This window comes from Oryzias melastigma, linkage group LG15, assembly GCF_002922805.2.
Source record: "Oryzias melastigma strain HK-1 linkage group LG15, ASM292280v2, whole genome shotgun sequence".
NCBI classification, from domain to species: Eukaryota; Metazoa; Chordata; class Actinopteri; order Beloniformes; family Adrianichthyidae; genus Oryzias; species Oryzias melastigma.
Window position 1 is genome coordinate 28,269,256 of NC_050526.1, and position 16,701 is coordinate 28,285,956.

General features: G+C 43.5%; 1 protein-coding gene across 1 annotated transcript in view; it reads left to right on the plus strand.

Moving 5' to 3' along the window:
- ptk7b (protein tyrosine kinase 7b) overlaps positions 1-16,701 on the plus strand; it is a 60,901-nt gene that overhangs the window by 41,148 nt on the left and 3,052 nt on the right. Inside the window, exons 3-16 of the mRNA XM_024297928.2 lie at positions 7,205-7,307; positions 7,395-7,579; positions 9,118-9,265; positions 9,919-10,049; positions 11,156-11,422; positions 12,207-12,479; positions 12,799-12,918; positions 13,002-13,151; positions 13,230-13,377; positions 14,734-14,861; positions 15,135-15,335; positions 15,517-15,678; positions 15,744-15,976; positions 16,267-16,347. Coding sequence (XP_024153696.1) covers positions 7,205-7,307; positions 7,395-7,579; positions 9,118-9,265; positions 9,919-10,049; positions 11,156-11,422; positions 12,207-12,479; positions 12,799-12,918; positions 13,002-13,151; positions 13,230-13,377; positions 14,734-14,861; positions 15,135-15,335; positions 15,517-15,678; positions 15,744-15,976; positions 16,267-16,347 — 2,330 coding nt within the window. The remainder of the gene's footprint in view (positions 1-7,204; positions 7,308-7,394; positions 7,580-9,117; positions 9,266-9,918; positions 10,050-11,155; positions 11,423-12,206; positions 12,480-12,798; positions 12,919-13,001; positions 13,152-13,229; positions 13,378-14,733; positions 14,862-15,134; positions 15,336-15,516; positions 15,679-15,743; positions 15,977-16,266; positions 16,348-16,701) is intronic.

A 16,701-nucleotide genomic window follows, 5' to 3' on the forward strand; every position in this document is an offset into this window, starting at 1 on the left:
AACAGCTGAGCAAACAGATACGAGCTGAGAGCCTCTTATGTTAGACAGATTTTACTGTCACAACAGGGGTTTATTGAGTATAAACCCCTTTTGTATTTTATGCTAAACTTTATTTATTTTGATTATGTTTGTAACTTTTTTTCTCTCTGTTATACTGGACGGAAAAGAAGAGAAGGGGGGGTGTTAAGGGTACAAAAAAAGGGTAAAAGAGGGGAAGTTTAGAGAAAGTTGAAGATTGTAACAGAGGAGGGGTAACATCATAAAATAACCAGTTGTAAAAAGCGATCTGGAATGGGCGTGGCCTGTCTACACACACACTCAGTTGTTACAAACATACCTGTTGGCTAAAATAGTTTTCACATATAAACTAGTCTAAATTTACACAATACAACTGCAGTTCACACATAAACTTATGCATATAAACCCACACATGTTAAGTCTTTCATTCTGTCACGCATACTATTATTAAGGTGAGCTCACACCTGTGCTCAGGTGAGTGTTTATGTTTTGCTGAGATGGAGGATAAAGGAATGTATAAAAGGGGAGAGCGCCCGGCCATCCCCACACCAAGACCCCCCGCCGAGGCAGCAGTAGCAGCCAGGACTCCCTTACACCCGCCACCGGGGCCATGAAAGGAATTTGCCCGTCAACCCCAGACGAGCACCCCACCACCACCCAGGGTTACCGAGCATCGACCCGCCCCCACGCTCCAGACAACCGCCCACCCCCGCTGCAGGAGGCCTGGGGGGGAGCGAGGCTGGGGCAGCCCACCCCCACCTAGGAGAGGGACACTCAAGAAAAGCGGGGCCCCAGAGGGGTGTTCTAAACAAGGCCTGACCAGGCTCACCCACTGGAGTTTTTGGAAAGGTCCACTCCTTGAGAGCAAGGACCAGAACCTTCACCACCGAGACCTGGACACCCCCAGGCTCCGATGTAATTTGATCCCCTGCTCTTGGTCTTAAATCTCGGGTATCCCTCTCCCTGCGTGGAGAGGAGACCGCACCCAAGAGACAAGGCTACCGGACCAAGGGACCCCCCCACCAAAGATCGGGTAGGGGACAGAAAGTCCTAGGTCCCACCTTCCTTGTGTGATGTATGTGTGATTGTGTGTACTAGGGTGTATGTTTTGAGGTGTTAGAGGTGTGTGTACTAAAGGGTGCAGTAAAATTGGCAGGTAGGGCACTGAGAGGACATCTCCTGCTTGCTGGCAGTGATGGGAGCTTTTCTTTGTTGCTTCTCGTAAGGTCGATCACAGGATAGTGATGAGACCTCCCAGTAGACTGTTGAAGGAGACGACACACGTCTTTGAGTTTTCTGTATAGAAATGTTAGTCCTGAGTGTGAAGCTCGTAGATCACACACATCAGGATTGAATCCTCCCGTTTTAAATCAGATTAACTGTCCTGTCATCCTAATATAATCTAGTGCAGGTGTCTCATCTTCATTTCCAAATCCTAAACCTTTACTGTTTATAAATGATGGTTTCTGGATTTCTTACTGTTGCTTTTAATTGAACAACCATAAACAAGATGACTCTTAAATAATTGTCAAACACATCCAACTTTTCTAATTTCTTCTAGTTTAAAATAATCTTATAATCTAATCCAAATAATCTAAAATAATTTAGCAACTCGAGTTAATCCCTCAAGGGGTTGACATTTTTCAATGCTGTGGTCTGACACAAAAAGTCTTAAAGGGGCCCTACCATGATTTTCTTAAGCCTTTCAGAGTGAACTATATCAATATATAAGATCATATATGACCTTTGGACCACTAAAAAGCAAATTATTTATAAAATATTAGTTATATTGAGTCTTTTCCTACCCAGAAGTAAAACGACTCGATTCCTGACCGGGGTTTTGGGGGGTGGGAGGGGGATCTTAAAGGAGTGACACGCCCAAAGTAACAAACTGCTATTTGAGCTGGAATTTATTGAAGGTATTCTATACGGTATTCTGCATCTAAAATGTAGTGTAGCTGCCAGACACGTTGGTGGTCATGACTGGCGGTCTTGCTGTCTACCTCTAAAGGAACGTCTCACCAAAAGATGACGAGTTTAAGGTTTTACAGCTTCTCCAAACAGAAATAAAACATCTATACTTGGTAAGAAAACATCGAGAATCATTTGCAGGACTAAATAAAGCAATATCGATATTTTGGCACACCCCTAGCTTACATTAAGAAGCCAAAATCCCATAGACTTCTAAGAAGAAAAATAACAGCTTTTACTTAATTATTCTATTTGTCAAAATAACTATTCTTGCTCCAATAACTTTTTTTTTTTTTTTTTGATAATCCGCATTTTTTTTCATGATATTTTTTTCCTGTAATTCAAGTTATAAACTGACCAATCAGCTGCCTCAATAAAAGTAGGTGGAGCCCACTGGCCCACACATCCAACATTCATAATGCTTGACAGATTTGGTGCAGCCCACTTTAAAGTGGTAGGGGTGTGTCCTTTCAACAAGCTCCCTCCAGATTGTTTTAGCGGGTTTGCCATAGTAACGTTGACTCATACCGACTTGGACCAAACACTGCAGACTAGCGGCGTCCTTATCCTAACAAAATGGCAACTAAAGGTACCTTATTTGGTTGGAGCGGGTGATGCCACACTCACTTAGTCCAGTTCTCAGATAGTCGATGGTTCATTAACTGGAATCACAGAACAGTTCTACAGAAACGCAATACACGGCATAGTTAGCTTGTGTAGCAGGTATTGACAATGACCTGGTGAGTTTCTGAACAAAGAGATCTTATGATGAAAGTTTTGAAGTGTGTTCCCTTCATTTGCTGCAGACCAGCTGATAATATTACCGGCAACAGTTTTATAGTGAAAAATATGTATTCTTCCTCGCATCTAGATCTGTAGTCAGTCTTACAGTTCATTAATATTACAGATTCAGAACTTTCATGAAACATCTCCAAAAATACTAATGCAGACAAAAAGGGAAAGACATGGAAAAGAAGCACTTGAGTGGGTGTGCTTAGTGGTGTGTTGGATTTAACTCAATTATGACCATGTTTACATGGTTTGTGTTTGTATGACACATAGAGCAGGTTAGCTGGTCATGCGTTTACACTCACTGGTTGATCCATTCATGTTATGATGAAAAATGCCATATTTATCCAACATATACTAAGCAACTACACAGTTGGGTAAAGCTTTAAAGTGATGCCCCCAACCCCCCTGGCATTAATCCTGCATGTGCATTCAGTCATGTGTGTGCAAGTTTGCGTGCATCATAGTAAATGTAGGATGTAAAGGAGGGGTGGGTCCATATGCACTGTACATGTGATGGACCAAAGTGTTCCCCCATCCCCACCAAAGAGAGAGGGGGGGGGTTCATTTATCTTGCTTTCAGTGGTGGGTGGGCTAATCCTGCCAGCAGAGTTACTCTAGGGTAATTATTCCCCTTCTGTTTTCACTAGTGCTGGTTTCAGCCCCCCCCAGGGCCCTTTGTGGGGTAAGACTGCACCCAGCTGGAGCGTCAGGCTGAAGGACCGCCATTGTTGGGCTGTTTCTTACTGCTGGGGGGGCACAGCTTTACACACACTCTTAGAAAATGTGCGGTGGGTTCATTGGGGTGGCTTCCAGGAATGAGGGAAAAATATTCAGTCGCAGCTTAAACTGTAACCCCCCCGTTCATATAATGCAGTTGCTTCCTGAGTCTTGATGCATTCGTCTTTATATTCCATGTTTCCTCTGAAGCTTTCTATTCAGGCTAAATGACAGCCACATCTGTCACTTACTAAATTAGTTTTTGCTCCACAGTTTACTGTTTACTTTGTTGTTGAACAAACTCTGTTTATAATGAGAACTTATATTCTTCAGAGCAATTTCTGATTGAATATTTTCTTTTTCTCTTCTCGTATCTCCATCTTTCTGATGTCAGAAATTTGACTGACACCTTCACCTGAACTCTTTATTTCCTTCTTCTTTAATGTTTGAGTCACCCATCTAATTTCCCAGAGTCTTATGGTTGTTGTCAGTCCATATGAAGACCCCCCCCACCCCAACTCCTTCTCCGTAGTAACAGTCAAGAGAAGCATATGCTGAGGAATGAGCAGTCCGAGCATCTGCCTCCACACATTTCATCTGCTGCCTGTTCTGCCTCTAACATAATAATTATAGCGGCCTGATGACGGCGTCTGCCTGATGACGGCCTCCCAGGCTCGCTCAAATACTTAGTCATGCATTCTTGGAGGGATTATGAGAAGCCATTTGCCATCAGTGGGTTATGAAAAGAAAGGCTTCTGTACGGACAGCTGGACAACCCCAACTGTAAATGAAGTTGTGATGCCTCTTAGAAAGACCAGGCCGAATTTAAAAGAACTTAATATCCAAAAATCCATTTACAAAAAGGGAGTTTACAGCAAAAAAATCTTTTTATGGGTTAATATTGTAATAATTCACCAATTTATTCAGAGAACTCCAGCTTAGTTCAGATCCATTTTTATTACAAATCTAAATATAAATAATTTGTTTTAACAAAACAAATGTTTGGAGTTGATTTGGTGTGAAATTAAATGAACTTGTGAACGAATTAAAGAGATTCAGTCGTTCAGTTGTGAGTCACAAACATACCTAGACTTTACACCATGTTGTAGAAATAACATTTGATGTAATAAACCTAAAAATGCAGACAGATTGAACCATGCTATAAAACCTTTTTAGAAAAAAATATTAGTCAAGTTTTATCAAGTCTGCATATTTAAACCAGACTTGATTTGTTACATCTTTAAATTATATGTTTCAATGAAAGTAGGAACTGATATTTTTCACGCCTTAAGCCCTGAATTTATTTCCAGATACAAAAAAATCACTTATGTTTTTGCTTTTAAGTAGATGCTACATTTAGGTCATTTTGGACTCAAAGTGGATTGTCGCATATTTGCAACATTTTTCATATTTTCAATTAATTTTGGCTAAAAATGATGAAGCACAGTATTCATGAGTCGCAGCCTCTTTTTTTAGTTTATTGATGGAATCAGCAGATTTCCAGTTGTAGTAAACACACTTGGATCATAAATAATGTGTAAAATGTATCCTGCAAAGATTCTCTCCTAACACATTTTGGTTCTTAAAACACCCAGACTTCTTTCTTCACCCAAAGGTTTGGGGTTATCTTTTGCAGATCTGTGGTTCTGACAGCATTCCTAAAAACTCCCACTCCGTTCATCTTTTAATCTGTTTTCAAAGCTTTCCCTGTGGTTTTTTTTTAATTATGAAATATGCTGTTTTCAGCCAAAACCAAAAATCCTGTGTTGTTTTCTAGAAATTGACCGAGGTTTGCCGGCGGGACCGTTGGTTCTCCAACTTCCCATCATCCCTTTATGTGCTCTTCTGCTATCTTAAAGCCCATTGCACCCCCAACCTAACATTAGCGGTGCAACAAAAACGGCAAGCTATATTAGTCATCCAGATTCCAGCTCAGATGAGGAAAACAAAAACGCACATGGATCTTTTTTTCTGTAAGTGCATCATCAGAATGAGCGGAGCAGGAAGCTTGTAGCTCGCCTATCATCTTTTCTACTGATTCACAAAGATGTGAATAAAGAAATACTCAGAAATGCAATTTTGAGCTTAATTTTCTTTTATATGCTTTCTCCATCATCAGAAAAAATCTTAAAAACTTAAAAACACTAAAACATTTTCAACAGAATAAGTCTGTAAAATGTGGTTCATTTTCTCATTTCTTCATCCTATTTATGGCTCTTTCCAGTAGTTTGGCCTTGAGTCTTCAAAGCTGAGATGTTCATCACATCCTCCTGGACTTTACATTTTGTCTGAGCTGTTGATAATAAACAAAACGTATGATTCACCTCAGTCTTTGTGTGTCACAGATGCTTGAATACATCTGCATCACCACTATCGTTTTGGTTCTTTTCTTCACACATTTGCACTAGACAACTCTCCCAGACATGTGTACTCACTCGTTGAGTGTGGAGTGAACACACAGTTGTTGTGCTTCTGCTTCAGAAGGATCTAATGAGCGGTGGCCGTCTCAGATGGGGATGATATAAGTGAAAGGGGAGCTTGTTATTGTAGAGACGGTCTCCATGATCCCTCAGAGAACTTCCAGCTTCCTGTTTTATTCATCGTGACATTTCTTCCTGCAGCGCCCCATCTGACCTCTCGGGGATGCTGCATCTCGCCCTTGCTCCTCCTCTCCGTGTCTGGTTCATATTTCATAGATGATCCACAGTGAGAAGTTGCAGCAAGTCCACATCTCACCCATAGACATTATAGGAGCTCTGCATTCGTGGAACGGTTGCATAAAACGAGCTCAGTATACAAATCCCACAGAGCTGATGCAGTCCAAACAAACCCCCACTGAATGCTTGCATGCTCTCAGGAACCACAGCATACATAGTTACTGCTTGTCACACGCCCACTTCTTACATATCGGAACATAAATTACAACCAAACCCTGCTGGCATTCATCTGAAGGATTTGTTGACATGCAGAGGGACGAGGGGAATTCCTGCTCAGCAGCACCAAGGTGAGGACACGTCGATTTCCTCTCCTTCCTCTGGTCTGGTGCCGTTTCTAGATCACCAGTTGGCAGTTTTCTCTGTAGCTTTTTCTGCACTTTCAGTGATTTGAAATGTTTGCTTGCAGGAGGATTTTATTTTCTCCCAATAGGGGGATAAAATGTCTCTTTGGACGGCGTCATTTGATTCAGTGTTTGTTTCCATCCAAGGGACAGCTGAGCTTTGTCCCCTCTTGTTTTCCCTCCGTCACAGTTGATGCGCTTCACGCCGCTCATGCAGATGATTCCTCTTAACCTTTTGTGTTTGAAAGTGTTGACACACTGGAGTAAAGTTTGTTAGCCTCCTCGTCATGTGATGTCTGCGAAGCAGCATTCATGACTTTTCCTCGTTTTAACGTGAAAGTCCTTGTGCTTTACTGCATCCCCTTTTGTGCGATTAGTTGTTGTCAAAGCCTGCGTGTCTGATGTGTTGCCTGCTTTTATGCGCTGCTTGGACTCCGGTAGATTCACAGAGCGACCCGGTGAACCGTGAAAATCTCTGCCTGGAGAATGGAGGCCACTCGGTGATGTCACAGTTAGGCAGTTAACCGTCCTCGCTTTCGTTTGTGCTCGTATGTCCTGCACAGCCACTCAAGTTGATGTTTCCTCCTGTCCGTCTTAAGCCTCATCCTGTTTTTCTCCACTCTGCTCACATTTCTTCTGCTTCTATAGGGCTGGAAAGTGGCGCTCTGACACTGAAGGAGCCGCTTTCAGAGGAGGATATCCAGAGCTCCTCACCAGTGACGCTGCGCTGTCATATCGACGGACACCCTCGGTGAGTCTGAGTAAAGTCCAATCCTTCCAAATGATCCATTTGCTCCTCAGCTTCCTGTCTTTACTCATTCTTTTCTGTCTTTGTTAGGCCAACATGTCATTGGTACAAAGACGGCGTGAAGCTGACAGAGAAGACCCATCAGATCAACAACAAGGAGCGAACGCTCACCATTAAGAGCGCCAGCCCGGATGACAACGGCCTGTACTCCTGCTGCGCCAGAAATGCCGCCGGGAGCGTCTGCAGCAATCCAAACTTCACCCTCAGCATCATAGGTGTGCACACGCTCGAGAAACGCCTTCTTCCAAATGGTTGCGCCAACCTGTCAGACAAAAATGTTTACATTCTGTTGTCCAGACATGTAAAGTGTATAAACATGTCAACACTCAAAAACACATTTTTTCTCATTCTCCAAACAGCTAAGGTTAGAAACCACATATCTGCTCTAATATTCCCTTTAGATTTTGGTCAAATAAAATAATACTATAGAAAACAAATGAGCAAAAAGGAAAACCTACATAAAAAGTAGAAAAAACATTGAAATAAACCTCTAAAAAATATAAACCAGTACATTCCTAGAGTCTAAGACTTCTCTTCTCAGAGAAATCAGGTTCTCCTGAAGGCCACAGCTCCTGCTGAGGATCATCAAACGTCCATATTTATAGAAGCAGTTTAAAATGTGAGTACAGGCTGATGAATCTGCTTCCTCCCAGCAAAGATTTTCTAATTCCACACTTTCACTGCTTGAACCGACCAAAGAAAGCCCATTAGTGGAGCGAGCAGGAAAGCGATGGAGTTTCAGATGTAATTATCTGAAGTGCACGCTAACACCTTCCTCCCCCGCCATCCACACTGCTGAAACGCTCCGCAAAGCGAAGTGCTGCTCCTGATCTGACTGCAGCTTTGACAGGTCTTCTGCTTTTATTTGCTAAAAACACGCCTCAAACCGGGTCCCGTTGGTACAGAACCGCCTCAGTGAAGGAAACCTGACTCCCTGCTCCTTTCTAATTGGTCTGCCGCCACACACAGACATGCAGGGATAGAGCCTGAAGAATGGCTGATTGTTGAGATGCAGGTTATGGTGTCACCGCCCCTCTGCTGGTCTTTGAGCGCTGTTTTGGTTGAGGCTTTCGTCATGGACTTCCTGGGTGGGCCAGGTGTTCTGTGAGTGCACGCCCTCTTTGTCTGCACACCAGCCCTTAACCAGATCCAGTTTCTGCTCCTGGCAACCACACCTCTGTGAGCTGGCAGCAGGTAAAGTCTTGACTCACCTCCATAAACCTGGATTAAAGGTATTTTATGCTATTGAGCTCGATTCGCTTCAGTTTTTTCCAGGAGAACCGTTTTCAGTTTTTACTGCAGACTTTTCCATTCTGAGTCTTTGCTTTGGCATAACATTTTAGCCCAAAGGTGGTTCTAAGAGGCCATACGCTGTAAAAACTATGAATTTTAGTTCATTTTTGTGATTTAAAACTCCATATTTTTTTGTGCATTTATCTGGAAGAATGGTTTTCCAGTGTTTTGTTTTAATCTGATATCAGGCCTTGTTTTTGGATTAAAAGATGATCCTCAGATTAGAGATGATCCTCAGTTCATGATTCTATGACCTGAGAGAAAAGTAGACAATGATCTTTAAGCTGCAGGATCTTCTCAGTGACCCAATTATAACTCTTCAAGGTGGGGGGGCGCCGTTGTGCTGCATCAGATCCTGCTGTTGGCAGCTCTTAATAAAGCAGATCTGAAGGTATCTCCTGACAGGCGAAGGTCGGTGGTCTGCAGATCTAACCTGGAGATGCCTGTGCGTCTCCTGCAGATGAGAGCTTCCCGCGGCCGGTGGTCACTCCTGAAGACCAGGTGGTGATGAAGAATGAGGAGGCGGTTTTCCACTGTCAGTTCACCGCGGAACCTCCTCCGACGCTGGAGTGGTTCCATGAAGACGACTCGCTGTCCAACAAATCCCGGTAAGGCGATTCCCATCATGCACCTTAACTCTACCTCACTGTTTTGACCTGCATTTCATCCACCTTTAGCTATATGGAGGGTGGGCACTATGGAGAGATTTCCCACCAATCAGAGGCTGTTGTGCATCTGTCATAAATATAGATTTCTCTTCACCACTTGAACCCAACCTTTCTCTGCAGCCCAAAGAGAAGTCTGTTGGTCTCATGCTGACACTTGACATTAAAACAGCCCTCAAGCTGCAATCAGCTGACCACCACATGTCCAGGAAATGCTTTGCACGGTCCTGCTCTAAAGATTTACAGTAAAAGTGTGTCTCGGTTTCCGATGTAGTGATGAGTCAGCATCGGAACGTCAGAAAATATGAAACCTTCAGACTGTTTTTAGAAAGCAGACCTGAGGGTTTGTGTTTATTGATCAGGGTTTGGTGCTAAAACTGGAGCTTTGTGCAGGAAAACAGTTGTTTTTCACCTGTGCTGTTTGCATGAACCTACCCAGTCAAAGCTGGATTACCTGATGAGGATCACTTTATGTGAAATTATTTAAAAGATAAACTCGTTTAAGGTGGTGGCTGCTTTTACAGATGCAAAAATGTAAACTCAAAGGGATTCCCCTGCAGAAAATGTCATGCTTGGTGCTTGTGCTTCCTCACCAGCGTCTTCCTGTTGTCCAACGGCAGCCTGCTCATCAAACAGGTCAAACCCAGGAACACTGGAACCTACAAATGTGTTGGTCGTGGTCTCCGAGGATCCCACGTGGCCCTGGAGGCCTCCCTGGTCATCGCTGGTACACACACAGACACACATGGATCTGCAGCTGCTGACAGATGAACCTGTAACTCTGTACGCTCAGAGAGGGGGGAGCAAGCGTTCACCCCCCGATCGGTTTCTGAGCCTTTTGCCGCTTGTTTCCTGTTGCTCTCACTGCAAGCCAAGACTCGCTAATTATAATCAAATTCTCTTATTGACATCCGGCACGGCAGAACTGAACTGGACCAATTTCTGCTTCCTCCTAATTTGGTTTAAAGATGGTCCAAGCTTCTTCAGCTTCCTCCACACAGATCAGCAGTTCACAATCAAAGACCAGTGCAAAAAAATGAAAAAAGAAGCTAAAATGTTGAGGGAAAAAAAATGTCCAAAAACGTTATTAAAACCCAAACTGTTGTCTCTGCAGGAAGAAAAAGAACCAAAATAAAAGTTTAATTATTAGAAGATTACATGAAAGCATTCTAACAGGCTTCTTCAGACTTAAGCTTGTTATTTTCATTTCATTAACCAGCTAGTGCATGCAGGTCCATTATTCTCCATAAGCACGTTTTAATGCCCTGAACGCTGGTTTCCCATGAACGGCTCCTTTCCCCCCCGAAGGGTTTGGATTAACGAGGTACGACTGTAACTGCAGTTTTAACTCACTGAACCACAGCTCCATTTAAATACCTTAATTCACTTAATCTGCTGGTAATCCCTGCAGGCATTATGGGGGATTGTGTGACAGCAGAATTCCGTATTTAGGAACAAGTTTAAACGGTCCGTTAGAGCTCCACCTTCACTCCTGACGCTGAAAACATGTTTGATGCTTCTCCTGTGTGATCTCTGTGATCAGTTGTTGGGGTTCTGGAGACTCATAACCGTTTAATGACTGTGGACCCTGGGGGTTAAAGCTCACAGCAGTGGAAGGTCCCGTGGCTTTTGTTGCTCCAATCCTGCCTCACTTTCTTTGTAGGAGCTGCCAAGTCTGATATGACCCACCGCACACGGGTTCCGGTTTATTCCCACAGCAGTCTGTGATTTTGACTACTGTTCAGTTTTTTATTGGATCTGCTGCTCTGACCCCACAGACCTACAGATCCGATCCTTCTGCCTGAAATGTATTCTCTGTCCTCCTCTCTACAGAAATAGAAGACATGGAGCCCAAGATGTCAAAGGTCTTCCAAGTCAACACCCAGCAGCGGGTGGCGTGTCGGCCCCCACGGGGCAAACCGAGCCCCGACGTGTGGTGGGAGAGGGACGGCCAGCGGATCCCCACTGAAGGTCGGGTGTTCCAGGACGGCCTGAACCTAGTCTTCAACCCCACAATGGAGGGAGATTCTGGCGTTTACACCTGCGTGGCCCAGAACAAGGCGGGACGGAGAACGCAGGAGGCTACAGTCACCGTGGCCAGTAAGTCACTCGCACACAGACTCTGATGGACCTGAAGAAAGCAAACGGGTGGGGGGAAGGGTCAAAAAATAAAAGTTGATCTTTTAAAATCTTACAGTTTCTGTCGCAAAACTGAGAAGTTTTAAAGATCACGTTTCTGATCATTTTTGGGTTTTATAGAAATACTGTTCCCTCGCTTTATTGCAGTCTTGCTGTTACACATTTTTTTTGAAGTGCAATTTTGCATCCTTTTTTTCTTTTTTTCTTTTTTTTTAAAACACATTGTGTTCTGCGTCCTGATTGGCTGTAGACCATTGTCAGTGCTGTGTCTCCTGTACGGAATGTGTTTAAATCGACATAAATCTTCAATTGCGATCAGGTCTTTGTTTTCATTCTATAATACTGGACTTATTTTCTATGAATGTTTAAACATAAAATGAGGAAAATGCACATGTCTGTTTGAGAAAAGTGGATAAAGTGTGTTGTGAGGAGTGTGAAACATTACAGAAACATGATTTGTGAAGCTTTAAAAGCTTTGAAAGCTTGAAACCCTTCAAAAGAAACAAAAAAATTCAAAACCTTCATCATTTTTTTCTGATGAAGAACTGCAACTGTCAACCTATGGAGGCCAATTTGCAGCTCTGAACCCACATTGCGGCGGGTGGTTATAGGTTGGCACCAGTGTTCGGTAACGGAGCCGCCATCGTTTGCTCTGCTGTACATCCTGTTATCATAGTAGGAACTCTGGGAGCCTCTTCCACACAGCAGGACTCATTACTGTACATGTGTGTGTTTGTCTACACAGCTCCTCCAGAGTGGGTGATGAAACCTCAGGACAGCAACTTGGAGGAAGGTAAACCCGGATACCTCCACTGTCACACTCGAGCCAACCCCCAGCCCGAGGTCACGTGGATGCGCAACGCCGCCGTGGTCAAACCCGAGGACCCGCGCTTTAAAGTGTTCCCCAACGGCACCCTCAGGATCAATAACGTGGAGGTGTACGACGCTCACGTGTACAGCTGTGAAGCCAGGACCGCTGGCGCCAGCCTGTCTGCCCACGCTCGAGTCGCCGTACTCGGTGAGCTGTGGGGGCGAATCTGGGGATCAATAAAGGCTCTAATTCGTCTGCTCTTCTCCTGTTTAACGTTTTTAGCAAAATTGTGTGATTTATGCCGTTAGAAGGTGAAGCAGCAGCTGCTCCTGAGGGCCTGTGTTCCTACAGGACACCCACAGAGGTGTGAGCGTGACTCATGCTCTTGCTTTAGAGCCGGATCCTCATGAGGCATTCCTGTCTGTGGCGCTGATGGATGACCTGACGCGTCGCTGATCTCAGGCTGCATTTTTCTGTGGAGCCACTCCAGAGGATAAGCCACATGACGTATGTCTGCTCTCTCTAGAGAAGCTGAAATTCACGCCGACCCCCCAGCCGTCCCAGTGCCTGGAGCTGGATAAGGAGATCACCATCCAGTGCTCAGCTAAGGGCAGAGAACCCCCCACAATCCGCTGGACCAAAGCAGGTACGACAGAGCCGAATGACGAGTTTGAAGATCTTTTCTTTCTTCATCCGCCTTGATGAAACGTCACCGCCTGTGTCCTGCAGGTGGAGGAGAACTGCTGCCTCACGTTGAGCAGAGGAACGGCCAGCTCCAGTTCACCAAAGTGACCCGCAGCGACGCCGGGAACTACACATGCATCGCCTCCAACAGCCTGCAGGGGGAGATCAGAGCCCTGGTGACTCTCATTGTAGCTGGTAAGCTCCTCCCACTTCTGTTTTCAGATGTTTTAAAATGAAAACTGAACTCTTGTTAATGATGTTTTGTGTCTTCAGTGTACATTCGGTTCAAGTTGGAGCCAGAAAACACCACGGTGTATCAGGGCCACACGGCTATCCTGCACTGCCAGGCCACCGGAGACCCTGAGCCCCACATCCACTGGATGCTGAAGGACACCATGCTGGACATGAGCAAGAACAAGAGGTCAGCACAACTCCAAAAATCAACTACATCTTTGCATTTGCCGGCTAACCTGCTAGTTTGAAACTCAACTCATGAAATGTTATAAATTGTCTTGTTGATTTATTTTTAACAAACATCTTAGATTAACTTCAACCACTCCCTGTCTCCTTGATGCTGAAAAAACAAAAGTATGACATCTGTTCATTTGACTTAACCTTCAAGGCGCATCCAAGCAGCTTTTTTGGAAAATAAGGAAGAAGTTTGGCGTGAAACCAGTGCTGTATGAAACTGATTGATCAGTCTTAAGTTTGTGGATTTTTTTTTTTAGGCTAAAATTTTCACTAAATAATCTGAAAATCTAGATTATAATCAGAGCCTCTGAGAATAAACAACCTTTATGTCCGATGACTCTTATCTGAATCACAAGATAAAGTAAAAGATAAAGAATGAACATGTCATGGTTACAGAAAAATGAATAAATAAAAACTGTGAGCACCTCAGCATAGCCTTGTGCCGCAGCCACCCTGGTCTGAGCTACATGTTAGACTGCATTTTTTTTTTTAAATGGCAGCTTTTCTGTTGGTTTATCTCCATAGCAACCATTTTATTTTTTGGTCGCCTGGGAGTGACTGATAGATCTATGTAATTTTTAAAAGAATTGGGAAAAGTACATTTTTGCATTTACTTGGCAACAGAGATTTTTTTTTTTTTGTTAACCGCACCCACATTCCTAATATGGTCGTAACCCTTTTGTTTTGTTCACTTTGAGCCAAAGATACATGTATTTATTTTTCACAATATTCTGATTAAAAATAAAAGTAAGAGCAATAGGGGAAAACCACATATGTGACCACGCCACGCTTCACGCTTTGCTGCAGGACAGACCCAGAGACCGACATTTAACCTTCCTCATCATCTGAAAAACAAAATACTGAAACAGTTCTTTTAATAACTGTGCAGATTATGTGAAACTTCTCATTTCTTTATGCTAAATTTGAGTTTTTCTGTGTTAACAATGAACTCATTGATTACCAGGATGTTTCTCTTGGAATCAATGAAGAACTTCCTCCGTCTTCTGCTTCTATTACTTGAAAGTTTTTTCCAAGAGAGTTGAACTAAAACATGCGTCACAAGTAGAGTAAAAAGTTTGCGATAAGCAGAAAGTTTTAGTAACTCAAATGGATCAAAGACAGATGAAGTAAAACACAGAATTGATAAAAGATCGTTTTAAACTTGACAAAAAGTACAACAAGCAGAGAGTTTAGATTTTTAAAGGACTTTTTTGGTGCACATTCAGCCTTTCTAAACCTCTTTTCTTCTTTTCCTTAGTTTCTGACCGTTGCACTTCATCTAACCTGCTTCTTCTCTGTCTCCTAGGTTCCAGAAGATGCCCAATGGCTCCTTGGTGATCTCTGACGTCACCACAGATGATACGGGCAGGTACACCTGTGTGGCTGGAAACAGCTGCAGCATCAAATCCCACGTGGCTCAGCTGTATGTAGTAGGTGAGCCTCACACACACAGTCATGCTTTAAGAGGGTTTCATCAGAACCAGAAGGACAGAATGTGTTCCAGATCACCTCTGGTGGAGAAAAAAAAATTTAGATGTTTGTGCTTTCAACAAAACCAGATAAGAGCCGATAAGATGATTTGATGTAAATTAATTTAAGTGAATACGTTTCTTCATTCAGCTGCTTGAAAACCATCTTCATTAGTATGTTTTGGTGTAAAATCAGCATTTTGTTTTAACTAACTCATAGGATTTCTTTGCCAAACAGAGAAGCCGACACATGCATTTGATGTAGACGAAGAACGGGCTCCTTACAAGATGATCCAAACCATCGGCCTGTCTGTGGGAGCGGCTGTGGCTTACATCATTGTGGTGTTGGGACTGATGTTCTACTGCAAGAAGAGACGAAACGCCAAAAGGCTGCAAAAGGGCCAGGAGGGCGAGGAGCCTGAGATGGAGTGTCTAAATGGTAAGAAGCTGCATCATGTTGTTGTTGAGGCTCCTGAAACTGTCTGGTGGTGTTTGCTGCCCCCTGTGTTCACTGTAGGAATTGCACAGAACAGTAGATGATTATTATGGAGGTGAATTCAGTTAAATAAACATGTTTTGTTTGTCGTGGTTGATCAGAATTAAGTCTGTGTTTTTGCTAGGAGGGGCAGTTCAGCAAAATGGCCACACCACCGCTGAGATCCAGGAGGAAGTGGCGCTCACCAACATGGGAACCAGCGCAACAACCGAGAAGCGCCACAGCCACGTCAACAACGACAAACTTCAGTTTCCTCGCGCAAACCTCCAAACCATCACCACGTTAGGTAACCATCTCACCTCCTGTCCTCTCCAAGCTGCGCTCTGATCTGAACCGAGAATGTGTGCACAGGGAAAGGGGAGTTCGGCGAGGTGTTGCTGGCCAAAGCCAAAAACATCGAGGAGGGCGAAGAGGAGACGGTGGTGCTGGTGAAGAGTCTGCAGACCAGAGATGAGCAGCTACAGCAAGACTTCCGCCGTGAAGCCGAGATGTTCTCCAAGCTGAGCCACGCCAACGTCGTCCGCCTGCTCGGCCTGTGCAGAGAAGCAGAGCCACACTACATGATCCTGGAGTACTATGACCGGGTACACGCACACGCGTGTGTTGACACATTAACCCTTTAACACCTGACACAAAATCTTTAACATACTTAACTTTTCAACCATTAACACGATCAACGTAATTCCAGGAGATTGTGCAGGAGAAAAGCGGCCGCTTTTCTCCTGCACAATCTCCTGGAATTACGTTGATCGTGTTAATGGTTGAAAAGTTACATTACATCAAAGAACGTTAACACTGGAGCTCTGGTGTTAAAGGGTTAAACAAAAGCATTTTTTTTCATCCTTATCACGTTTGCTTGTTCTTTTACTCACAGGGAGATCTGAAACAGTTCCTGAGGATCTCCAAAAGCAAAGATGACAAAGTGAAGTCTCAGCCTCTCAGCACTAAAACCAAAGTGAGTCTGACATCAAGAAGAAAAAAAAAAGAAAAAAAAAATCACCTTTACAAGTTTGAACTCCTCTTAGAGGTTTTAATTTAGCTCAAAGAAGCTCAAAAAAGAAGGGCTGGGTTAATAGAATTGATTAATCAATTTGAATCAATTTAAGCCTAATAGATCAATAATCGATTAATAAAAGAAATAAATCAATTTAGCACCTAAAGCTAAAGTCCGCTAACATATGATGCTAACATTTATTGGAATTTCCCATAGGACGGCTAATGCTAACGCTCTGTCGACCTAAACATACATTTCTGACTAAATGAACATCTTTACAAACTCATAGGTATGAATTTTCAAAACTCTTATAAG